Source organism: Melanostigma gelatinosum (genome assembly GCF_949748355.1).
Source record: "Melanostigma gelatinosum genome assembly, chromosome: 1".
Taxonomy (NCBI): domain Eukaryota; kingdom Metazoa; phylum Chordata; class Actinopteri; order Perciformes; family Zoarcidae; genus Melanostigma; species Melanostigma gelatinosum.
Window position 1 is genome coordinate 14010784 of NC_136634.1, and position 25826 is coordinate 14036609.

The 25826-nt window shown below is 40.3% G+C and overlaps 4 protein-coding genes across 6 annotated transcripts in view; 2 read left to right on the top strand and 2 right to left on the bottom strand.

Moving 5' to 3' along the window:
- Window positions 1-6086, bottom strand: part of mapk8ip2 (mitogen-activated protein kinase 8 interacting protein 2) — a 25804-nt gene extending 19718 nt beyond the window's left edge. For both annotated transcript variants that reach the window (XM_079265906.1, XM_079265905.1), the window contains exon 1: window positions 5811-6086. In XM_079265906.1, the coding sequence (XP_079122032.1) occupies window positions 5811-5875 (65 nt within the window). In that variant the 5' untranslated portion in view covers window positions 5876-6086. The remainder of the gene's footprint in view (window positions 1-5810) is intronic.
- Window positions 6087-8184: 2098 nt separating this feature from the next.
- LOC306784148 (zona pellucida sperm-binding protein 3-like) lies at window positions 8185-10250 on the bottom strand (the record flags this gene model as incomplete). Its single annotated transcript, XM_079277997.1, has 8 exons — window positions 8185-8249; window positions 8419-8546; window positions 8625-8707; window positions 8792-8909; window positions 9023-9200; window positions 9308-9411; window positions 9638-9756; window positions 9858-10250. 8 exons carry the CDS (start codon window positions 10248-10250, stop codon window positions 8185-8187), a joined length of 1188 nt encoding a protein of 395 aa, XP_079134123.1.
- A 4075-nt stretch (window positions 10251-14325) lies between these two features.
- LOC306784157 (zona pellucida sperm-binding protein 4-like) lies at window positions 14326-16898 on the top strand (the record flags this gene model as incomplete). Its single annotated transcript, XM_079278009.1, has 8 exons — window positions 14326-14923; window positions 15018-15202; window positions 15296-15393; window positions 15625-15782; window positions 15866-16058; window positions 16154-16337; window positions 16450-16525; window positions 16798-16898. 8 exons carry the CDS (start codon window positions 14326-14328, stop codon window positions 16896-16898), a joined length of 1593 nt encoding a protein of 530 aa, XP_079134135.1.
- A 1254-nt stretch (window positions 16899-18152) lies between these two features.
- Window positions 18153-25717, top strand: chkb (choline kinase beta). Of its 2 annotated transcripts, XM_079272955.1 has the most exons (12): window positions 18153-18662; window positions 19985-20093; window positions 20265-20378; window positions 20824-20957; window positions 21051-21155; window positions 22228-22286; window positions 23137-23229; window positions 23622-23709; window positions 23820-23928; window positions 24557-24657; window positions 24774-24855; window positions 24943-25717. In XM_079272955.1, the coding sequence occupies exons 1-12, from the start codon at window positions 18178-18180 to the stop codon at window positions 25012-25014; spliced, it is 1551 nt and encodes a 516-aa protein (XP_079129081.1). In that variant the 5' UTR covers window positions 18153-18177; the 3' UTR covers window positions 25015-25717. The 2 variants fall into 2 exon arrangements, with proteins under 2 accessions (XP_079129081.1, XP_079129082.1); XM_079272956.1 differs by lacking the exon at window positions 23137-23229.
- Window positions 25718-25826: the final 109 nt, after the last annotated feature.

The window sequence follows — 25826 nt, forward strand, 5'->3', positions numbered from 1 at the left end:
CATCGGTATCCAGTATAGCTGTATCCAAGGCAGCTGTCACCACCACACAAGTGGAGTAAAGTCCCATGTTCTGTTTGTGGATTAAGGCTTGGAGAGTTATGGAGAAGCAGAGGAACAGTTCAGCTGGACAAGGAGGGAGGAAGAAGAGATCATGTAGTAAGTAGAAATGTTGAATTCAAAAGGTTTAAGTGTGCAGGACAAATACAAATCTTTGTTTGCTTTATGGCACAAATCAACCTGCCACTCCAGATAAAATGCATAGCACAAGCTGCGGAGCAGTCATTTCCAAAGATTAAGTCGGGACACACAGGTGGGTCACAGGAGATTGTCTTACGGTAACCAAATAAATGTAAAGACTTTCTCCATCACTATTTATATCTGCAGTACACCTTTGAGCCACATGAGAGAGAGAGAGCCTGAATGTTCAGTATTGTTCTGATAATTGTACTGATGACAGGAAAATAAACTCTGCCGAAATGCATTTATGTGGTTTAGTTTATAAATGATCTAATATGTGTATATTCTTTCAATAACACATGCACAAAATAAATGTGATTTATCAAACATATATCTCTTCGAAATGGCTGGTTTACCTATTTAAGATAATATAAAATGATGCTGAAATGGCAGGAAACATTCATTAATGCACACATTTGCTCTTCACACTATTTATAGATAAGGCCTATTGTGGATTGGGTCGTGATGGTTTGGCATCTTTAAAAACTGGGCCCCCAGAAAAAACTGCTGTAGAGACATCAGATGTTGTTTGTGATGGTCTCTTTCTTAAACTAAATATACTGATGTCCAACATGTGCTACAATAGCACATTCAAATTTCATTTCACCCAAATTACAATGAAACATATTTTCTCACTTAACTATTTTAACATCTAGGCGGCTAATCCGCACAACATACTGTGAAGTGTTGTAACTTTAGAAAGAAAAGTATAAACTGCTGTATTTCCGATGAAAAAAGAAATGTCTATGTTACTTTCTATGTTTTTTTCCACTAATTAAATTCCATTCGCTTCCACTGTACTGGGGTGGAGGCAGAAATCTCAGCTAGATATCCCAAAACCTGGATTTGAAAAAAAAAAAAGGTAATTGAGAAAATTTGGATGAACCGGGCCTTCATTATTGTCTGGCATTTGTCTTTTCTCTTTTCCCTTTCCTGGTGTCCTCCGTTCTCTCTTCTGCTGTGTTTCCGGACTCCATTTTGTTTGTGTGCTCATCTGCTTAGTGTTGGAGTTCTCCTGTAGATCTGCAATGCACGTCACAATAGCGTGAGGCCCCATTTCCCCTAAACTGCAAAACCTAAGAATGTGTGTCAGTTAAAAGCTGCAGACACAGAACAACGCACAGAGCAAAGGCCTCCGTCCTCCCCTTGAAGAGGGAAAACACCCACTGTCCCAATCCGCACACAAAGGTACAGGTACACTTCATATGCATGCACATACAAACCGTTTCTTTTCTCTTGGATGGTTTATGTCCCTTTCTGACGTATTCCGCATGATTTTGATTTCAGAATCTACATCAGTTGGTGAGATACAGCCACCACTGCAGTGTCGACATTTCATGTCCATGTTTCTGCCTGATGTTTAGACAGCATCCAAGTGAGTGTGCAGTTCCTGTCACACCATGTTGTGTACAGCACACTGTGACATCCCTTGCATTCACTCCACCACTGCTTGTGATCATTGTTAATAATTAGGATGTGAAGCTGAGGCTTACCACTCATACCATTCTCCATACTAGTGCAGAAAAAAAAGGCCTGCATCACATCAGTCTCTACCTCTTCTGGACTGTGATATGCTGAGCAAAATGTGAATCCTACCACAAGAAAACAAGTCAGCACAAAATGACCATTCACTGGTGCCGGTCATGTTGCTGCAATGGCACACCCAGCATTCACTGGCACTGCTAAGGTTTTGCTACCACCTCTGTGTGTATATGCTCTTTCTTTGAATTGTGTTCTTGACGTTCTCAGGCTTAAAAATCCAACCGCCCACATTTGTTATGTTATTCTCAGCCGTCTCTGATATTGTCATGTCCAGACCAGAAATAGTCAAACCAGCACACTGTCATCTTTGCTTGTCGAATTCTTTTCAAGCAATAAAGCCCGAGATTGGATTGTTCGAGTTTCTGAAATGTGAGAGTGTGAAATCACAACAAAGTAATATGAAGTAAATGCCTATAAAGTTGTAAATGTATGTAAAAATAGCAGAATAACAGATATATTCAAAAAAGGAAATGAGAGAAAAATAAGAATATGAGAAGAAATGAAAAAGACCCTCTGTCTTCTGTAATTAAGCTGCCTTTCATCCGTCAGCGCCTGCTTTCCGGTAACATCATCATCTTCAAAAGCCATCTGATGTGGTTGCTACTGACTCATTAACGAGATCAATTTCCCAGGCTTTCTACCCACCATCAGTAAGACACACCCACACGCAGACAAATACACATGAGTCATACATTTAACCTGATGAAGCCCTCTCTGTTGTCTGTGTCAGATCCAAACCTGAAGATTACGCCATCTTTGAACCAAAGGTGGAAATGATGCATCGGTTTGCTCAGAGCTGATGCTTTCAAGTTGATTTGGTTGTATTTGAATTCATGAAGCAAATCACTCGCTGGAGTCATATTGATGGAAAACAAATCTCATGGACTGCATGAATATGATTCATTTAATTATTGCTGAATGGAAAAACAATGCTATAGCAACAGCCGCTGCAATGATTGACATGCAAAAACATGGCAAGTGTTGGTTGTACACAGAGTGTGTAAGAGCAGGAAAGAGAGAGGAAATACAAAAATACGAAGAGAGAGATGAAATACAGCAGGAGGGAGGCAGAAATGGAATGCTTAAGCTAAAATGGATCTGTATTTGATTTAAGCTTCTTACCCGATGTAACCATCCCCACCACTCACCACTCACCACTCACCTCCCCCCTTCTGCCTTCTGCCTTCTCAAACAGCCTTCAAAGAGTCAGACGGCAAAAGTAGAACATCGACTGCTAAACATGTGAGTTTTGCGGGGAGAGGGGGGAAACCAGAAGGACGCTTACTGGAAATGTTGTAGTAGTCTAGTTTTAAAATATTGATGTATGATGAAGGAATACAACTGAGGTTTGACAGAATTATATCAAATCTTTAAATACGTTATTAAATTATATTCAAATCCAATCCCAAACTGTTCAGATCATTTGTTGAATCAAGAGCTGCAATGTAAGATTATTTCCATTATTGATATCAGTAATCTCACAATTATTTTCTCGATTCATCAGTTACTCAGAAAGAAGGGAAACATGTCTATCACAGTTTCTTGGAGCTTAAAACAATGGCTTCAAATGTCTTGTTTGTCTGATCAACAGTTGAAAATCAAAAAGCATACATTTTATTGTCATAGAAGACTAAGAAAACCATGAAAATACCCACATTTGAGAAGCTGTAACCAGTAAGTGTTTACCATTTTTAATGGATTTTCTAAATTGTTAAATATATTTTGTATCGATGTGAACATTATGCTATAAATATTATGCTATTTTGCTACATCACTATGACAATGTTTTGAAAATTGAAAAGACAAGTGATTTGTTGAACTAGATCCAAAATGGAACCCACTATCCGAACCCAACCCTCCCAAACACTCACAGCGTTCAGCGTCTGAATGTCTTAAATATTGCTTTTGCATCTTTATTTTTCTGTACACATGTTTACTTTGTGTCATTTTATTCAACACCACCTAAATTTCCCTACTGCTAAAGATCTTCTTCTTCTCACAGCCTTTTTTTGGTGGCATCTCTCCAATTCTTAGGCATGTGTCAGAGTGTTTGCACAAAGGACAACACCTTCCCTTTGTCGTGTTTTAGGGGGCGTTACCATGTATGCGAATAAACAACCACAAACCTCCAATTTATGATCAAGTGGGAATCATCCCCCTAACAAGACCAGATCCAGATGGTTAAGAATATCTGGTGCGTCTGGAGTTGACTTCTCTCACTTTTTCTCTTAACATAAATGTAAGAGAAAATATAAGAGACATTTCAGAGAATGTTCATGTCTCTCCGTTCATGTTGGAGGGGCTTTTACTCACATATTCTCTACCAACAGAAATAAAATGTTACATCAACTGAAAAGTGCATCATTTATACAGGCTGATATGTATCCTTTGAGGTTTGTATTTACAGTGGAGAGAGGGATCCCTCGGTGCAGGAGAAATTATAGAAATCTCTGGAGCTCAGGAGAGAAAGGCAGGCTCCCTTACGGATTATGTCGCCCATTGGAAACAGTGTTAGGGTTATATAAGGCAGATTACTGTACCTCACCATCACACCACTGGTTTCATCCATGAATCAGTCCGACACAAAAAACACAAAGACAAAAGACACATACTACAAGGAAAACACACACCCATGAACACAAATTATTAAATGAGCAAAAATTCTACAAATACAGACATCTCATGCTCCAAATAGTTCATCAAAGTGCATTATTGGTATTTCACAGTCTGAAATCAATGCTGCCCCAAAATAAACACAAATCATGTGTTTACTCTTGAATGCACACAAAAGTAATTGAAAACAATAGAGTGCAACTGATCAATCTCTACGTCATTGAATTAATGCAAGAAAGACTTTGGGAGTCAGTGACAGAATATAAGCGGGTCAAAAGACTGAAGAGAAGAGTTATTCACATTATTTCTTTGACAAATAAAAGATAAATAAAGATAAGCTTGCTCCAGCTGTTTGCCAACGCTGTAAATTTAAAATATTGATGTAATGGCCAAAGCTTGCATCTGTGCTCTGAACTGAGGTCATCATGCAAAAAATCAGATCTATTGATCTGATATGATCTGGCCAATGAGATGAGGCTACAGTGTGTAACTGAATCCCCAATATGAGTGCATGTAGTGGATATAAAATCCACTGGGGCCTGACTTGCTAATGTGATTGCATTCTGTAAGGACATTGGACATGTGGAGGCAGACACAGAGACAATGAAATGTGGCTTTATAGCCTATGGGATTTGTTCTTTGACATTGGTAACAGAGAGGAAGGCCTTGCATCAGCAGCACTAGGCAGGCCATTATTGCATATGGAAATCAAATAGAAACACAAGGATATCTATCATATATATACAACATCGTCCTGCCTCAAGGCAAAGCCGATCTGAATATTCCAGCAACAAATAAACAACCTTGGAGAAAAATGCTAGCTGTCACTAATTCTGCAGAAGTTTCTGATTTCTGGTAACAGTAGATTACCATTCGCAGTTGTGTTCAGTCAGATGTGTCATATTGTGTGTTGCAGAGGTCACATTAGAGTGGTTCGAAACAATATCAATAGGACTTCCGTAAATCATTGTTCGGCAGCATGCCCTTGCCTGCTTGGACTCAACAGGGCGTGGGCCTCACACAGAGAATGCGCAAGGCGGCTGCCTGACGCGACAGCTTACGATCAATCATTTGTCATATATTTTACCGTTTACCCTTCTTTACACTTAACAATAATGAAAGCTGTCTTTCAAAAGCAGTTGTCTTCAAGGAACGTATCAGCTCTAAAACACAAAAAAAAACTGACCCTGATCAGCTGCAGCACCTTTCGGCGCGCAGGGTGGCAGCAGCAGGCCCGGCAGGTTATTCAAAAACATCCATTCGGCTACTATCGAAGGTATTGAATGTGCGTTTTCTTGCAGTCACCAAAACAAAAACGGATATAAATGTCAGTCATCTTGCTGTCATTTCCTCCACTCATCAACCGTGTGCGTCGTCCCCCATCACCCCCCACTGTCGCTCTACATGCAAGCTCTTACCTGCAGCCAGGAGGAGAGAGGGAATGGAAAGTGGATAGGGAAAACATCTCAGCCCTGTCCGCCATCTTCTTCCACAAATGACTCAGAGCAACTGCAGAAAATCACAGAGGGAGTGCAGTCCATGCACAAGCACAGGGCAGAGGACAGACGCAGCCGTGGACAGAGACGTCTCTCTCCGCGGCCCCACAGATGCCCCCCCTGGCCGCAAGCCTTCAATCAGACGAGCCTGCTCAGCACCATCAAATCTGCAGTAAACCATCCACACACGCAGGGGAGGAGAGGGTGTGAAGGCAGATGGGATCTTCAGAGATCGTGCACAACACCGCGGAAATTAAAATGCAATCCTGTCTCCCCCCCTCCACCCCCGAAACGTCCACGCAAAGCATACGCGTGCGGAATATTTGTCCTCGTCAAATGTCTGGTGCTGTGATGCTGCCTGTGAAACACAACGGCTACGCGTCAGCAGTGCGGAGACCAGCGGATAGAGGAGGGGGGGGGGGGGGGGGGGGGGGGGATATAACGTCAGTGCCGTTACCGTTTGAGCAGGCTGTCCTGCCTGCGTGGATGTAGGCAGCCTGCGTGGATGCAGGCAGCCTGCGTGGATGCAGGCAGCCTGCGTGGATGCAGGCAGCCTGCGTGGATGCAGGCAGCCTGCAGGCTCAACAAGCAGCAAAACCGTTGCGTAAAAAACAATTTGCGTAGAGTTTTAACATTACATTGAATTATACTGACAGTGACATAAGTAGCCAAAACGTGCGTTGGAAACTTGCTTTCCAAAGGGGGGGGGGGGGGGGGGGAATCAGGGCTTCCCCGGAAAAGACATGCATTTCAATTGTAGGCCTATTCACGCCAGTGTTTTAGTGTGAATACGAGTGACTCTCGTTTAAATATGCTTTTGGGGGTTTTTGGACCACATCCACAGTCAGTCCTGATGTCCATAAACACAAAGACAAAGAGACAGAAAAGAGAAAGTGTTGCAAGCAGGAGAGCACAGAGCAACAGAAACTGAACCTAACGAAAACAGGTCAGTATACTGAGCGCAAAGGCAGGCAGGATGAAACGGAGCTACAGTGGCAGGGGGAAGTGCCAGAAAATAAAATGCTCAACGAAAATCCCACAGTGTAAGATACAAAACACATTTGGTGCTGCATATAAAACGTTATGTTTTAGTTTCACTGTGGAATAAGGAATTAAAAACAATATATGCCACTTTACAGTGTTTATACTGCAACGTATATGTTATCATACAAATAATAATCGATGTGGTATTATGGAAGGTCTAAAAGCACGTTTTCATTTCCGGAATTCAATTGTCATTCATTTTGGACATTAGATTTACCATTCATCACAATACGCCATAAAGAATACAGCCCTATAGTTAATATCTTTTTTCTCTCCAGAAAAATACATGTGATTGGCATTGCTTTAATTCAGCAGATGGTTGCAGTTTTATTTTCCTTTTATTTACCACTGGATCACAGTGAACAATCAATCAGTGAATCACACCTCAGACTTTAAAGGCGTCATGCTGTACTGTGTTGTGTTGTACTGTGTACATGTTGTAGTGTGTTGTGTTGTGTTGTACTGTGTACATGTTGTAGTGTGTTGTGTTGTGTTGTACTGTGTACATGTTGTACTGTGTTGTGTTGTGTTGTACTGTGTACATGTTGTAGTGTGGAGCTGTTCACAGACTGTGGTACTGAAGAGTACTGTGTATTGCTCAACTGCAGTTTACCATCTTTGCCACATGGGGGCGGTACATATTAACTCACTGATTGAAACGCTGACGAGCCTTTAACAAGGCAATTGCATTTGTATTGCTCTTAGACTTAACAGGATTTACTAAGCGATTAAACCAACAAACCGTGATGAAGTCGTTTTTACGTTCAACTTTCATTTTTATTAATCATTTGTCTAATTTATTCAATTGGCTATTAACTTTATGATGTCTACTGATAATAAATAGTCTATTTTATTTTTCTAGTTATTTACTTATGGGTCAGTGTCCAGTTTAAGATAAAATAGCAAAAGGTCTGCCTTTTCTGTGATGGTTCTATCCAATGAACGTCACAAGCTTCTCACACACTTTTATTTCCATCAAATGGTAGGATTTACAGTCTAAGAACTGGAGAGATGTGTTCCATATGTATTATGTAGCATTAAACAGATGACAAAATAAAGCAAGTTACACTTTAATCTTCTTCTGGTTCTTACGCTTTTATTATGTTCTTGATATGTCAAATGTTGATGACAATTAATGGAGTAAATGTGGTTATTTTCAACTATTAACAAGAAGCAAGTGAATAACATACAGACAGTTCTGAACCATTGAGGCTGTTTATTTTGATGGCCATAGCCATTGCAGGGAATTGAGTTAAACCATCACCCGCTCTGAAATGGGGATGGGACCCAGGGTGACATCGCCTTCCCATTCGACAACTAGAAAGTAGGACAAAAGACATGTGTCACATTATGCACCACTGTGACTGCCTCACTTATCATGATGATGGTAACATAACATCAACAATGGTGTAAAAAAAATATGTTGACTTCAATTTCCCTCATCTAATATTAAATGCTTTAGGCAATCTATTTTTCAGTAACATACCTTCACTTTCGGACACATCGCGAGCCTTCCTTCCAAAAGTCTGGAGCTTGGTGGTGGTAGGTGGATGTCCCAATCCGGGGACTTCACAGCTGCCACAAACTCCATTAATCCCGCTGGCCTCACTCCATCTAAGAAAGAGAGATGCAGGCAGTAAATACCATATCAATCCTCCAATCACACTTTATCATGCACACCTGCAGACTCACCCGTTGTTCCAGGAACAAGCTCTATGAGTTTCATCGATGGGATGGGTAGCACATGTTGCTTTCAAGTGGCAGGTGATGTAGAGCTGTGAGAATAATAAAGGGTTTAGATCATTATTTGATGTATTTCTAATGAATTTGATGTATAACAGAAATGATTAAATGCTCACCATTCCACTTTCAGAACCCTGGAACTTGAATGCCTCCAACTGGAACTGAAGAGCGTTGTCTGCAGACCGAGGCATGAACTTAGAGTCAGAGCCTGTGATCCTACCATCAAGCAAACACCTGCATGCAGAGAAAAAATACAAATTAACATTAGAGGTGCAAAATAAATGTGTTTGTGATGATTTGTTCACACTGTACAGAACAACTTCAATTAAACCATTAAAGTACCTTACCCATAGTGTTCAATGAAGGCATATCTGGGGCTGGAGGTCATATCAGGTGATAGAGTAGCTACGCAGCTGTCCACATAAACACGGAGGGGCACGTGGAAGTACTGCTTGACGACAGCCTGAATATTTATGACTTCTCCCAGGAAATACTGGTAGCTTGGCCTCTCATACTGCCAGTTGTCTGTGCAATGAGATAATGACATTTTAGGCATGTTTACATACATATATACTTAAAATCACAGTTCTACAAAAGCTAAAATGTGCATATAAATTGTTACTCTTACTCACCAGTCATGAGTTTCAGGGTGAAGTATAAGAATTCTTCTGCTACCTTAACCGCAGAGAATGGGATCCACAGGGGATCAAGAGCATGGCTGCTCACATTGTGCTTCCTAAAGGATTAAATATGTTTCCTGAGAATGCAGACTGAAGTAATCCTCGCATTATTGTGCATCTGCCATTGGAATGCACTAATCAGATTTGGTGATCATGGTTACTGGATTTGCCAAGGGAAATCGATACCATATCAGTTTAAGATTTTTATGTGACTCTAGGTTATTCATTTATTAATTTTGTTTGCCTGTTTATTACCACATCTCTAACTGATAGTCGACATACCTTGGGTAGTGGCATTCAACAATTACAGCAGCTTGGCTGGTCCTTATGACAGGAGAGCCCCCCAGAGGTCGGGGAACATAGTTCAGCATGAAGGTGTAGATGATGGAGTCTTCTGTCATCTAAATAAATATTAGTACAAACAAACAAACCAAAGTTTGAATTAATATTCCTTACAATTTCTTAGTTCTTTTTCAGTGACTGGCATCTTCATTGTGCTTACCGCTAATGCGCTGAGACAATCATGCAGTTCCGCCTCAAAAATTAACACTTGAGCATTAGTGTCCTCTGCGACAGCACCACAGTTTCCCAGAGTAAGGTCAGCAGGATTGATGTACTGGCCTGTCCCAAACAGGTCCTTCTTGACTTCCACATGAGCAATCTTCTCTCTGCAATCGACAGCAACAGTTGCAGTAGGAACAGGATGTCTCAGCTCGAAAGGCACATCGACTGGGATCTCAGGCTTGGGATCTGTAGGGTATTTCCAGGTAAGAGGTTTCTCAAATGTCTGCCTCGTCTGTTGGGGATCCAGTTTTGGCTTCTGGTATTGAGCATCACAGAAGCTGCCAAGCAAGGTCAGTGCCATAAGGCACACAGCAGTACACTTCATCACCATGGCTTCACAACAACAAGTGACCTGCACAGTTCACTAGGTGCCGTAAGAAAGATGGAAATGTGCACCTACTTTTATAATAGAGTGAGCATGTTTACTTCCATTACATTCCCGCCCCTTCTGTTGGCCAATCCCCATCATACCTGATGAGAGTAAACCTCCGCCAATGAAATTATTGCAGCTGTTGATCAAAAGTGATACAATTCTGATGAGGCATCATTAGCTGGGTTTAGATTATTCATTATTTGAATGCATACAATGCCACTGTGCCAAGAATGAACAAGCAGTGTGTAGAAATAAACACAAAACCATTCATGTGCTGACACAAATTAGGGTCATTTTAATTTTAATTAATTTCATTCATTAAAATGTATTTTTGTTCAAGAAAGTAAGAAAAGATAAAGAGTTGGTTGACATGTACTCAGAAAGTAGCGGTCACAAAAACATTATGCTGACCCTGGGTTAGGTCTACTTGCCCTCAGCATGTCAAACTCATTTTATTTGCCAAAGAACATTGTGTGAAAGACTGCAAATCAATAAGGCTCCAACCAGACCGGGGGCAGATTTAAATCCGTAGAAGGGCACTTGATTTATGTGAGCAGGCCCAATGTAAACATTAGGGGTGCACAACAATGTATTGAGCAGGCTGAATATACAAATTTTAAACACATCAGGCCCAACGCCACAAGTATTTTTCTATTTTTGTCCTATCTGTCTACTGTTTATATGTAATGCCTTCATGGTTCGGGTCAATTTTGACCCAGACCAAGAATTCCCTCATAGTAAGTGTCTATACCAAATTTTAAACTACAGATCTATTTAGAATGTCTAAATAGCCCATGTCTCATGAATAAATGTATGATTAATCCTTAATAAATGTTTCAGAGAGCAGGGACAGTGTATTTTTTAAGTTTTACAACATTCGTTTTTGGACAAAAACATCTACTATTACACATTATCATGTCCTGTTTTACATAAGACATAGAAACATGAAAGCCATAATGACTTAAATATATTGTATTGAATTTGAAAATGGCATGAGCATTCTGGAACTGTTGGAATTTATAATGTAAATGTTTAATCATTGCAACCATTAAACGCTGTCCTCACTGCTATATCATAAGAAATCATAATTATCAATATTAATTCAACATTTACCACTTAGAACACAAAACATTACAAAATAAAATGCTTCTCCTGTGCTGTTTTACTATTTCACTGTTTCGAGGCTCCCCCATGCCACTTCAAAGACCAGCAGGTGTCTGTCTCTGCGGGAACCTGGGCAAATGTCGTGGGAACACAGATAGTTCTCGTGACAGTGTCGAGGTGCCCCTTGAACTCTGTCACCACTGTCCCATAAAAAATACACAGACTGTACAGTTTCACAGTTTCAAGAGTCCCTAAAACCACCATTTTCCTTGATTTGACCCAAACTGGTGGATCTAAAATCCATCTCAATAGATACGGGTCAAATTTGACCCGAAACAGCCTCAGTGTGCAAAAACTTGTAGCACCTGTACGAAAGCATATCATTTAATTGTCATTTGTGTGTTTTGGGTCAGGCTAAAAGAATGACGTTTAGGGTATTTTTACTGCTGTCAAATGTCAAAACGGGTCAAATTTGACCCTACCAGTAAGGGGTAAGCTGCATGTATGGATAGAAAAAAAAAAGATTGGCTGTTACATGATTTGACGACATCACTTAACTGTTTGTTGAAGAGGGTGCTTACGTCATGGCTGCGCTGTGCGGAGCACTGAATGAAAGGATTTAAAACTGAAGTCTCTGGCCAAGGGATTTCATGACAAATGATTTTAACACAGACGAGTCATGCAGTGGCATTACTAAAAGTCGATCCAGGTTTTAAGGATTATTCTCTCCTCCGCATCAGTTAAAGATATCCAGTCATAGCCTACAAAGAGGACTCTTTAGCCTATTGGAGAAACTGACAATAACACTTTTTTGCAAATTGATTACATCACAGCATCCTGATGAAAATGTAGCATATGGAACTGTCATCATTTATCAAACTATATCTCAGATATCTATTATTATTATTATTATTATTGTTATTATCATCATTATTATTATTATTATTATTATTATCATTATTATCATTAGGATGTATTATCTATTCAGCCCTACTTTCAACTAAGGATGTCTTTATTTCATTTCTAAAAAGCAATTTATTTAAAGTATTTAAAGCTGCAAGCAGCAATGAACAGGCCGGGCCCTCAAGTGGAGGAAATGAGGGGCAGACAGAAGGTGGGGTTGTAGACAGACAGACAGGTGGAGTGGATTGTACAATGAAACAAATTAATATAATTACATCAGGTTCATGAAATTTCAATACAAAAAAGAAGAAAATGTTGTGTGATAAAGTATCAAAAAGCGGATGAGTTAATCATATACTTTCAAAACTGGGAATAGGAGAATTAACACATTGCTAAAAAAATTTGGTTTGTCTTTGTTATGAAACAAAGATGCCTCACAAAAGGTTACAGGTTTAAACTACCAAACCTACAGTTCAGAACAGTGTGTGAGGTTTTTCACCTTTTAATTTGTCATCCATACTTGACTTGCTTTCTCCATATCTGTACAAACCTGATAAAAACATGAACAGTGTTTATGCGAAGAACAATGCAAAAGTCCAAAATAACAGCTTCCTCCTAGTAGGGGCTTGATATGCATTCATTTGTTTACAGGCAATATCTGAGCGGTTTATGTCTGAGCCCATGGATTCTTGCTGAGCATTGGTCTGGTTTAATGTTCATGATAACCCCCTGAAGGAACTCAAAGTAGTACTTCATATTATGCAGTAAGCAGTAGTTTGCGCCCAATAGCTTGGCAATCTCTGAGCTCATGTGGGAAGTTCTTCTCCTCTACTACCACAGCCACATTTGAGACTTCCAAACGAAATATATCATGCAAAAGTCCTTTGTGTCAACAGCCCAACGTGCATTTCTTTAATTATGACGTCGAGAGATTCTTCAAAAGTCTGAAGAAATATAAAGACATACACATCTTAACTGGCATAGAAATTAGTATGTTATTATATATATATATTCTTGTCTGTACCCCATTGTTATGTGAAGAGACAATAATTCATGTTTCATGTTACTATGGTTGCCATAGTCACATTTCAACTTAAAACAAGTGAATGTAGTAAATGTGTTAATACAGTGTATTACATCACACATCCGGATTATGTCAAAACAAATCCTCTGAAAGATAGCAAGGAAGACCAAGAATGTAACTTTCAATAATGGTCATCGTAATACATCAACTTCTCTACATGTTGCTCATTGGTATTGCGAGACTATTTAGTTTGAGTTACATCTAAAGTCATGAATATATTACCATCTAATATGTGGAATGTGGATCCTGTCAAGCTATTCAACATGGAAAGACTTGCCATATACCCACAGACTGCCTGCTTACTCCAACCACTTTACTTCTTCTTTAAACTGGACAAATTGAAATGCTAATCTAGGTTATTCTGAATACTTCTCGATTAAATTTGATTTTAAAATCTAAATTTTCAGCAATGGCAAGTACACTTAGTGAAAAGAAGATGTATTTGTTTTGTCACGCTGCACAAATACAGAGTGACCTGCACATTGTAGGTCATACAGACCCTGTGAAGGTTCTTCTTTGGAAATTGCATAAACAAGTTGGAATTTCTTTCATTCAGGATCAATAACAATCTGCAAGCTCTTTGTAACAAGCATGTATTACATACTCATCAATAAATATTCATCTCCATGCAATAAGAAGTTTAAAATGATGTGTACCGTTATAATCTTGTAATGCAATACCTCTGAAATTCCTGTAATTTGTTCTGTGTTCTCACTTTGTTTTGGCCAATCTCTTCCTTGCATCACCAGACACCAAACAGTAACTGGAGCATTTGATTGGCAGTTGAGGCTGGCAAATCGGGTGCGGGTCATCAACAAGTCAACATGACCAATACCTTATAAAACAGCGAATTCGCATTATATTTTTCACAGCAGCTGGTGTTCACTGTGCTGTGAAGCCATGGCAATGAAGTTGATTTGTGGTTGTCTTCTGGCAGTTGCCATGATTGGCTATCTGGCTGATGCTCAGGTGCAGCACACTAAGCCACAGAATCCATGGCCCCCGAAACCTCAGGTGACTCCACAGAATCCGTGGCCCCCGAAACCTCAGGTGACTCCACAGAATCCGTGGCCCCCGAAACCTCAGGTGACTCCACAGAATCCACAGAATCCACAGAATCCGTGGCCCCCGAGACCTCAGGTGACTCCACAGAATCCACAGAATCCGTGGCCCCCGAAACCTCAGGTGACTCCACAGAATCCACAGAATCCACAGAATCCGTGGCCTCCGAGACCTCAGGTGACTCCACAGAATCCACAGAATCCGTGGCCCCCGAAACCTCAGGTGACTCCACAGAATCCACAGAATCCGTGGCCCCCGAAACCTCAGGTGACTCCACAGAATCCACAGAATCCCCAGCATCCGTCTTCGTGGAAGCCTCAGGTGTCTCCCATCCCTCAGCATGTGACAGATCCAGTTCAAAGTTGTGAAGTGGCTGATCAACACAAGATACCGTGTGGAGCTCCTGGCACCACTGCTTTAGCTTGTGGTGGTCTAAACTGCTGCTTTGATGGACAAAGTTGCTTTTATGGCAAAGCTGGTAAGCATTTTTCTATTCCTTTCAGAATTACATAGATATCTACAAAGAGAATAGCATGAGCACTCATCTTTGCTTTCAAATGTGTTGTTCTCAGTGACTCTTCAGTGCACCAAGGACGGCCACATTATTGTGGTGGTGGCCAGAGACGCCACACTACCCTACCTCGAGTTAGACTCAATTTCTTTCCTTGGAAATGATGAAAACTGCAGTCCTGTTGGCACCACTTCAGCTTTTGCCATATACCAGTTCCCTGTCACTGCCTGCGGCACTGTCAAGAGTGTAAGGGTTGCAACTCATTTGACTGTTCAATTTGATTGGTATTAATTTTTTTCCAGTAGTTATAAAGATTGAAATACTGTCAATTTACTGTAGGAGGAGCCTGGGATTCTTATCTATTCGAACAGGATGTCCTCCACATATGAAGTCGCTATGGGACCCTACGGAATAATTACCAGGGACAGCCAATATGAGTATGTTTTTCTTTCTTTCTTTAACACTGAGTGGTCACAACAAAAACTATTGCGATTTCTACTGCTCAGCTAAGGCTTTAAGTTTTCAGACAATTCAGTGGTATCCAGAGGATACAGTAAACTGGCTTTGAAGTCACTACAATGGGTTAGGGTTAGTTAATTGTGACATTTTACAAGACAAACTCCAATGGTTTTCTGACTGACTGACATAGACCTCATTCCTTGTCTCAGGCTGATTATCCAGTGTAGATATGTCGGCACCTCGATTGAGGCTCTGGTCGTTGAGGTTAGCCTTGTTCCTCCACCACCCCCAGTTGCAGCTCCTGGACCTCTGCGCGTGGAGCTGAGGCTGGGCAATGGACAGTGTACTATGAAGGGTTGTGTGGAAGGTCAGTGTGAAGGAGGTACATTTCGTGCAGTTTCTTTCATTTTGCTGTGAGTGTGTCATCACCCATTCTTTCTGCTTGAGCAGAGGACGTGGCCTACAACTCCTTTTACGTGGATTCTGACTACCCCGTCACAAAGGTGCTCAGGGATCCTGTGTACGTTGAAGTCCGAATGCTGGAGAGGACTGATCCCAACCTTGTCTTGACTCTTGGAAGATGCTGGGCAACTTCTAACCCCTACGCTCATAGTCTTCCTCAGTGGGACTTGCTGATTGACGGGTAAGACTGTTGATTTTACTTGAAAATAGTGATTTATTGTAGATTTTTTTATGTTATACTCAGTCCCTATTCTACACTCTCTCTTCTTGCCACAGCTGCCCATACCGTGATGACCGTTACCAGACTGTCTTGATCCCCGTGAATTCCCCAGATATCTTGTACCCAACCCACCACAAACATTTCGTTTTCAAGATGTTCACATTTGTAACTTCTGTAGCTAGCCATCCTAGCAAGAAAACGACTGGAAATCCAGAGATCATGGTTCCTCTCCACGAAAAGGTATAGGATCCAGCTATCTAAGAAAAAAGTTGTGAGCTGAGTTTAGTTTTTATATTATTTTCAATATCACCTTATTTCATTATTTTTAAACGATACATTTATTTTTTACTAGGTGTATATCCACTGTGACACAGCTGTGTGCCAACCCACTCTTGGAAATAATTGTGAACCCAGGTGCTTCAGAAAGAGTAAGTAGTATGGTATATACTTTGATGATATATACACCATTAATATGGTGTTAGTCTGAAGTCTATTGCCCTTTTTTATGACTAAAATTAATATGGGGAGCTAAATACATTGTGCTTTTCAAGTGTTATACAGGAACAACACGGTTTGTGGTATAAAAATCAAGAGAAACTCTTAGCTGAACATATTCTCACCTAAAGGGTTTTATGTGCATCATCTTGTGTCTTAACCTCAAGTCTGACAGCAACTGACCATTGCCATGTATTGTACACAGGGAGAGACGTTGCTGCTTCAAGCCATGGAGGCTCCAGAGCTGACAGCACCTTGGTTAGCAGTAAAGAGCTTGTCCTCATCAACTCAAGCAGTATCCAGTAATAGCATGCAGACAGAAATTGATCATGAAATATCTGTTCCAGAAGCTTACTAAACAGTGATTGAGTGTCAAATAAATCTCTAAATTGCTGAATTATGTGGTCTGGTCTTATACCATTTCATTCAGATACATTTTTTCCTTGTGACCTCACAGAGGTAGCCTAAAAGCAATCATATTATGATAGAAAATACATATGACTATGCTTCATGAAGTTCTTAACATCCAGAAGGTCAGATAAGATGCTGCGTTGTGTTCTGACAGTAATGTGAGGGAACCAAAATAAAGAGACAATTTAGTGGCTGTCAAAAAGCTTTCCATTATGGAGTGATGTCAATTTAAATTTCTGAATAAACTGAAACCACTAATTAAATAAACCAGCTGACTTAGCCCTATATTTACATCTTGCATTAAGCTAATACAACATTAAAGTAATTTGTGATTGATTGGAATGTAGAACTTGTATCTTATCCTGTGTGTTTTCAAAGTCTTTAAAGGACAATGTCAGTGTTCTTGAATGCCTTTGCACATTTAACTACCACTCATGCTACACCTTAAAGCAGTTAGGCCTATAATACAGGGAAAAATAAATATGCTTAACACATCACAAAGAACGAAACAAACAGTAGTTTGTATTTATTAATTAATACAGTTGTAAATTAAAATATAAACGTATAACATTATTTTAAGACAATAATTCACAGTAATATGAATAAATATAAAGAAAAGAAGAATTTACATAATAGGTGGTTCAACAATGGTTCCCAACCTTGGGGTCAGGGCCTCCAAAGGGGGTGTTGGAATTAATTTAAGGGATCACACTGTGAAAATTAGAGAAAAAAATGTTTTCGTACTGTTCTCTAACCTTCCCCATTTGTTTTTAAAACGGCAGGCCTATATGAGTTTATTAATAATCCAACTCAAAACCTAAAACACGTTCAGAACTTGCATTTACCATAAAACCACATCTCTCAGTGGACTATCGTAGGCTGTAATGTAATCTATAACATTACTCACAGACCCATGATTGTACCAAAAACAAAATTATTCATTACATTTTCTATGAAACCACAAGGATGTATCTACGCCGAAAACACTCCATTTCCCAGAAGCCTTCAGCATACCGGGAAGCTGACGTACAAAGTCACCACCTCGCAACGGCCAATGAGCTGAACAATCGAACACGGAATCAAACTGTTTGTGATTGGACATCGAACACTGAGTGCAAAATACTTGTTACTGCGCGTGCGAATAGGAACAGTCGTCTGTCGTAAACCGCCCCCCATGAGGCTGAAACCATACCGCTATGTTTCGCTTTTCCGGCTAAGTAGCCTAACAAGTGAACTGCGGTTAACAGTGAGTCCCTTATGCTGGTTCAGACCGGCATTTCACACCGGTCTTCCTTTACTTTTCGCCCGGGAACTCACGATGCAGTCGAGTCGAAATGTAACCACCAGCAGCAGAGCGGAGACGCAAGGGTCGGGCCTTCTCGGCAACATCCCGACTGTCACAACAGAAGCTGGGGATCCTCCGGCGGAGAAGACACGAGCGGTAAGTACGCTCCTCGTCAACGAGCGAAACGCGAGGACCCCGAGTCCCCTGTTGGCGGCAAACTGTGATGACGACTCGGAGGCAGAGGCGTTCAGCGATGGGAGAACCGAGGAGGTCGACCGGGACACCAGGGGCAGGGCGTTTACTTGGTGTCGAGACTTTCTGTCAGGGTCTTGGAAGACCATCAAAGAGGGTGATTTTCAAATCAGCATCGTCAGGTAAATAATGGCAATTGCAGCTTGCAGTAGGCTTACTTCTTTACCTCATCAGTATGGTGGATATACATACGCTAAGAAAGGCTATCTACAGTAAGAACGGTGTGATATGAATGCACTATATGCAGTAGGAAAAACGTATTTACATCTGTAGCAAGCAGGCGATATACATTTGCAGTTGTATAGATATGAACACACACTGTGGGTGGGATATATACATGGACAGTAGTATAATATATATGGGTTGTAAGTAGTGGTGTCATGGTGTCCTTTTCAAGTAACAAGTTCCCGGATATCAATGCAGAGTGTCAGTGAACAGATATAACGGAGTTGTAACGTAACGATGGCCTGCCTCGGTCGGCCTGTCTCGAACGATTCCGTCGTGACGCCCTTTCCGGTCATTACGCTGTCATTTTCTTCGGCGATTGCCAACCAAACGTAAATAATATTAATTCATACATATCAAATAATCTATGTGTCAAATTTCATGAATATATATGGACGTTTATATGTCTAAATACTATCGGAAAGTGACTTTGATGAGCCAAGTTCGGTTCAGTGTAATCAGTGGAAGCTAGCTCACTGGCTGTTTCTTTCTTTCAATATTGATGAAAGGACGAGGATATCAACATACCTCATGTTGCACTTAAACTTAACAGAATTCGTGAATGTATTTTTATTTATTTATTTCATTTTGTTTCAAATTGGACATCTTCAAGATTTTTGTTTTCATGTAAGACTATAGCCCAAAGTTCTTTGCTTTAAGTGTTCTTGAAGTTCTTTAATTAATAAATGGAAAGCAAAGTTATATTTGTCTCCCCTTTTCTTTGTTGATCCGAAAAATGATCCGAACCGTGACTCCTGAACCGTGATCCGAACCGAACCGTGAGGTTTGTGATCCGTTACACCCCTAGTTGTAAGGCAAGGCAAGTTTATTTGTATAGCACATTTCAACAACAAGGTGCTTCACATAAATCCATTAAAAGCATCAAAACAAGGCAAACGAAAAGGAGATTTAAAAAAATTAAGAACAATCATTGAAACATTAAAAACCGTCATTAAAACAATAAAAAGCAGTGCAACAAATAAAATACAGTAATAAAATGCAGACATTTTAAGAGCATATTCTGTAGTGTAGTGTGGCACGGCTAAATAAGTCATGCAAATGATCAGTCACTTGATGGCAAAATAGTTAGATAGAAGTTGATGCCATAGCTCCCAATAAAATCCTTCTAAGAGCGATCTACTGGTGTTGTGTTACTAGATTCTGTGGGGTTGAATTTACTTTGCTCTGATGGGATAACCCTGGTGTTTTTCCTTTGCAGCGGTGGACTGAGTAATCTGCTGTACCTGTGTAGTTTGCCGGACCATGTACACTGTGTGGGAGAGGAACCTCACCAGGTGCTCCTCAGAGTCTATGGTGCCATCTTACAGGTTGGTCTGCCTAGTAGGGGGTCCTCCAGTAAGTTATTTCACCATTATCATGGGGAGAAAATTGTATACCGTCATTGTAGTCAATCTACCGTAGCAGTGTAATTTTCCTTCACATGGCCGTATGAACTAAAAGAGCATCACACTGTGTCTGACTGTCTTCCTGTCATACAGGGAGTGGACTCCCTGGTGTTGGAGAGCGTGATGTTTGCAATCCTGGCGGAACGAACTCTCGGACCAAAACTTTACGGCATCTTCCCTGAAGGACGCTTGGAACAGTACCTTCCGGTATGAATACACACCTAAAATGTGGCGACATAGTGACGTGTATCCTTGACTTTCATAAGATAAAAATGCATTGTATAATTCATTCAACATTAAGGGTTGACCTACAATGTGCAGATTCTATTGAACACATCTTTAAAAATACAACAATTATATATGTGTCTGTGTATATATATATTTTATTTTTATTTTTTTTAGTTATAGTTTTAGGTATTGTGGATTTTCTTTACTTTTTTACTTGTTTAATATTCACTATCCACTATGCTGCTGTAACCCTGTAAATGTCCCCGCTGCGGGACTAACATAGGATTATCTTCTCTTATAAACTGTTTAGTTGCCTGTGTAACTCCATCACGTGTGTAGATTTAAAGCTCCTAGTGTATTTACTTGATCTAGTTCCTAATGTAGAGGAAGCATCTGTATAATCTGTATTTCTCTGTTTTTACAGAATACTCGCATGCGCACGGATCAACTGTCAAATCCAGCCATATCAACTGAGATTGCCACCAAGTTGGCCCGTTTCCATGAAATGAGCATGCCCTTTAACAAAGAGCCTAAGTGGCTCTTTGGGACCATTAACAAGTACGGAAACCTGAAATCGCTGTATGTCTTTTGCTAAAACTGCCTGTTTTTTATTGATTAATCATACTGTCTGTTTTTTTTCCCCTCCATTAGATACATGGATCAAGTGATGTCCCTCACTTTCCTGCGTGAAGCACATGTGAAGAAGTACAAGAAGCTGATGAAGTTGGACATGCCTGCTGAGCTGGAGAGCCTCCGGTGAGTTGGGGCACAGTTCACAAATGCTGTTTATTGCATGGAGTGACTTTGTACATGTGCTGTACCGGTACATAAAGCCCTAAAGTTGTGGCAGGTACAGTTAAGGAAAGACTAACAAGTGTTAACAAGATGGTTGGTCATGTTGCTTACTCTAAGTTACACGCTGTTGATGCTGTTCTTACTGTTTGTATTTTGTGTATTTACACAAATTTCCATCTAGACTTTAGACAGGGTGGCAGTTTAACTTATTCAACTACTGATGCTGGAAGGCCACGAAAAACAAACACGATTTATCGTCGTGTCCCAGGTGATTAAAGGAACAGGGGAGGGAAACTAAACAGTTAAATGTGTTTGTTGACATTTTGTAATTCCAATAGGGCTTCAAAATAACCCGTAGAACCTGATTCTGAAAACCATTGTGAGACATTGGGTACCTTGCTATCTAGCATATGCTCGGCTACATTCTCTTCTATTCATCCAACGTGTGGCGTATTCAAACTAAATGTCATGAAACGTACCCATTGGGACTTAAACATGATGTATATTTATTTGAAAATGTATATGCTACATGAAGAAGGCTGTAAGGGTTATAGTTTGAGATTTGTTGCATCTTTGGTTTCAGTCTAATGGCTGACCTTTGTCCCAGTGCCTCCACGACATCAGTCCTCCAGGCAGTCTGACCTCGGCAGAACATCAGCCCGGTGTTTGTTGTCAGTGTTATCTATGAGAACATTTGTTATCTTGTAGATATGTAGCGGTCTGCATGGAAATCCCCTGTCTTATTGCAGCAGTCATCTAAAGACGTGTCTGATTCGAATACATCTTTTCTTTTGCTTACACAAGAATTTAGATTTTTGTCACCCCCCCAGTTTTTAGATAACGTGACATTGTGTCGTTGCCTCCGTGTAGTTAGTATGTTCTAGGTCATAGTAACTACACAGATATAAAAGTGAAGATCTTTTATTGTGGCCTAATTTCTCATGAACCAGTAATAATAATCTGTGAATGCAACACTGACAATATCTTTCTGTCATCACCCACTCTGTTCATCTGGCTCTCGTCGCCATAACAGTGCGTTGCTGGCAGCGACTCCATCGCCAGTGGTGTTCTGCCACAATGACGTCCAGGAAGGTAAAAACAGATCCTCGTTCCTCTTGTATCGTCACACCTCTTGTCTGGGTTGATTGATCAGCCCGCTGGCTTCACTGTCGCATTGCAAGTCAAGGAAGGCTGGGGTGTAGGTATTAATAGAAATAGCTCACATTTACATTAGTGCTGGGTGGTATACCAGTTTTAATTACCCGTATGATGAATTTTTCACATACCGTCCTTTTTCACATAGCCGAAAACAACTGCTGTCGCTCTTCAACAAGCAGCAAAATATATTGTTCGCTGCTGAGGGCGCTGCGGTCGGAGCTAGTTGTCTAATTTTAATTCTAATAATGTTCTGCAGGTTCAAATTGCTGGGGTCAAAAATGACCCCAGGATAACAAGTGTTAGTCAATGTGAAGGTAACAGGAGGCTTAAATGTTGCAGAAATGAATGTTGATATGTTTTATATGTCAGGTAATGACTTTGAATAAAGTTGACTAAGGAGTTGAAACACAGAGGTGGGTGATAATTTATACTGTATGCTTTATAAACAGTCAAACCTGACGGGGTCATTTTTGACCCCAGAGGACAACAGGTGTGATTATGTGCTGCCATTAGAACAATTCAAATGATTCAAGAACAGCATCCTCACTAAACTTTGATATGTACCTCTCTGTGATAAGTCAAATAGTAAAAATATAAAGGCAAAATAAGTTATTGTTTCATTGTATTTTCACTCAAAAACAGGGTCTACTTTATGCAAACAAGGTCTATTGGCCCTAAATTCCAAAATGAAGGCAACGATTTGTGGTAATGAGTTGGACTGAAGTACGACTAAAGGTGTGAAACAGAATTGATTGACAATTTATACTATATGCTTTAAAAACAGTCAAAACAGGTGGGGTCATTGTTGACCCCAGAGGACAACAGGTGTATGGCAGTCGGGAGGACAACACAAGGGTTTTAAAACACTGGATTCAAGGTACGTCTTACCGGGGCGAAAATACTTCCGCCAAACTGCTCGCCCAACATTATACGAACAAACGAGCACACCCTATAAGCAAAGCCTTTATACATGATGACATTAACATGTTTTTATATTCTATGTACTCCTGACAGTAGAGTAAGCCACTATAAACCGATATAAAAATACTGTGAAACCGCCAGAATCTTAAAAAATACCGTGATACAAATTTTTGGTCATACCGCCCAGTACTAATTCACATGCATCATCCTGTGTGTGGTGACCAGTCTGAATAGTTCATAGGCTAAGATAGACTAAGCTATCCGCTTAGTCTAAACCGCGCGGTAGGTCAAATAAGAGCGTGTGGATGATGATGGTGATGTTCCCACCTCCTTGTTCTGCCGCTGCAGGCAACATTCTGATGCTGGATGACGAGGACCGCCACCCAACAGACACACTCATGCTCATCGACTTTGAGTACAGCAGCTACAACTACAGGTAAAGTGTAAACTCTTTTTCTTTATCAACCACATTGATATCTTTTGTTTAGAAACTAGTGGTTTGAGCTCCAATTCTAGATCAATACCAGAATGTTTTCTTTTGTGTAGGGGTTTTGACTTTGGGAACCATTTCTGTGAGTGGATGTATGACTACACCTACAACCAGTGGCCCTTCTACAAAGCCATACCGGAGAACTATCCCACCAGAGAGCAGCAGGTCAGTCCAAACCCCTAACAGCTGACGAAGACAGTCCACCTTTCTAACGGCGCCTTCCCCCATTTTCAACCCCCGACTTCCAGCGCCATTGCTCGGACCCCACCCACTTTCAAACTGTGCCTTCATATTGATCTCAAATACAAACCTTAATAGTTACAGTCATGCAGCATCAACGATTTTACCAGTTAATACAAATGTTCCCAATTGTTTGTGTCACTGATGAATACTGTTTGATTGTAGAGTTGATTTTCCATTTCCCCTGTGATGCTCAGATTCAGTGCTCTGACCACACAGCGCCATCTAGTGGTAAAACATGGTAGCGCAATTTTGAGTTGAAGAGATATATCAATTATTTAAATCATAATTTCTGTACACTGAAGCAATTGTTTTGTAAATTAGATACTGGAGCTTTTTTCCCCCAATGGCTGAAACTAATGTCACTACAGTCTAAAGATAACCAAACTCGAATGGAACAAAACTAAAACAAAGTTAGGGATTATTTAGCAATGTGCACTGTTGTGTAGGGCAATAGAAAGGGCTTGAACAAACGAGGATGTAATGAATCATCAACAGATGACAACTTACTACATTTATAAAATGTCGCAAATCATTTTGCTTTTTGTTTCAGCTTCATTTTATCAGAGGTTATTTGGCAGAGCAGAGAAGACACTCTGACATTACCATGGACCAGACACAGATGGAAGAGGACCTGATAATTGAAGCTAACAGGTAACACGTGGTGTTCCAATGATTTACAGCAGCGCTATGTACAGTTAACATTTACAACAGAAGCACCAGAACCCTGACTTTGTTATGTCTCCATTGTTTTTTGCTCTGATTTGTAGGTACGCATTAGCATCACATTTCCTCTGGGGGCTGTGGTCCATCATTCAAGCCAAGATATCCAAGATTGAGTTTGGATACATGGTAAGCAGAGCAACATACTGCATTTATTTCAATACACCAGATGCTTTTAGTAAACCGTGCCTCATGGTAAACCATATTGTTTTGCAGGACTATGCCATGTGTCGTTTTGATGCCTACTCCAAGCAAAAAAAGCTCTTCTCCGGATTGCCACCATGCTGATCTGAATGTGATTTTTTCAACTGTTATGTTGTTGGAACGCCAATATTATGCAGCTCTGCTTATGACAAGCAATGGTGGATGAAGGATGGACATTTAGATTTGAACACAACCCCTTTTATTGAAGTAACTCTTCCCACAAGGGGACATTTTGTTCGAGCAGGTATAGCTCTTTAGTATTGAATGTTGTTGTTAATCTTTTGAGAGGCTCGGTCACTGACGGTCGGCTATTGTAATGTTAGCTGCCAGAGAAATCCTCTCTTTAAACTCCAGACTGTACATTTTACTGTTCTAGTAATTTTGGCGTGGGTAGGTTTTTGTGTATCTCTTTGCTTTCATGTTTTTTGTCCTTCTACCTCACATCTTTCTTCTGTTTATTCGGTCTTCAGATTTTTTTGTTCAAGGTCCAATTTAGTTAAGTTAAACGCTTACCCACGTTCCGCAAATTATTGCACAAGGGCTGTTTAAAACAGTACCACCGTAGTCAACTAATGTGAATTTAAGAGAACGGCTACAAAGTGTAAGGCAGTTAAGTCACAATTATTGGTTCTATTGACTGCACAGTTTAACTGTCTGCCCGTATTCCATTCAGCTTGTATTTTTGTCATTTGTCATTCTGACCTGTTGTATTCGGTTAACTAACATGTCCATCTGTGCATATGCATGTAACCTGAAGTGCTTACATTAGATCCAGAATAAATTAAGATCTATGTTACAACAAATTCTCATCATGACTTTCTCTTTGGCTTATTTGTGGGGTTTGGACTTCTTCTGATCTCTTTTTTTTAAATATTTCTCAGTCGTATTTCTGGCCT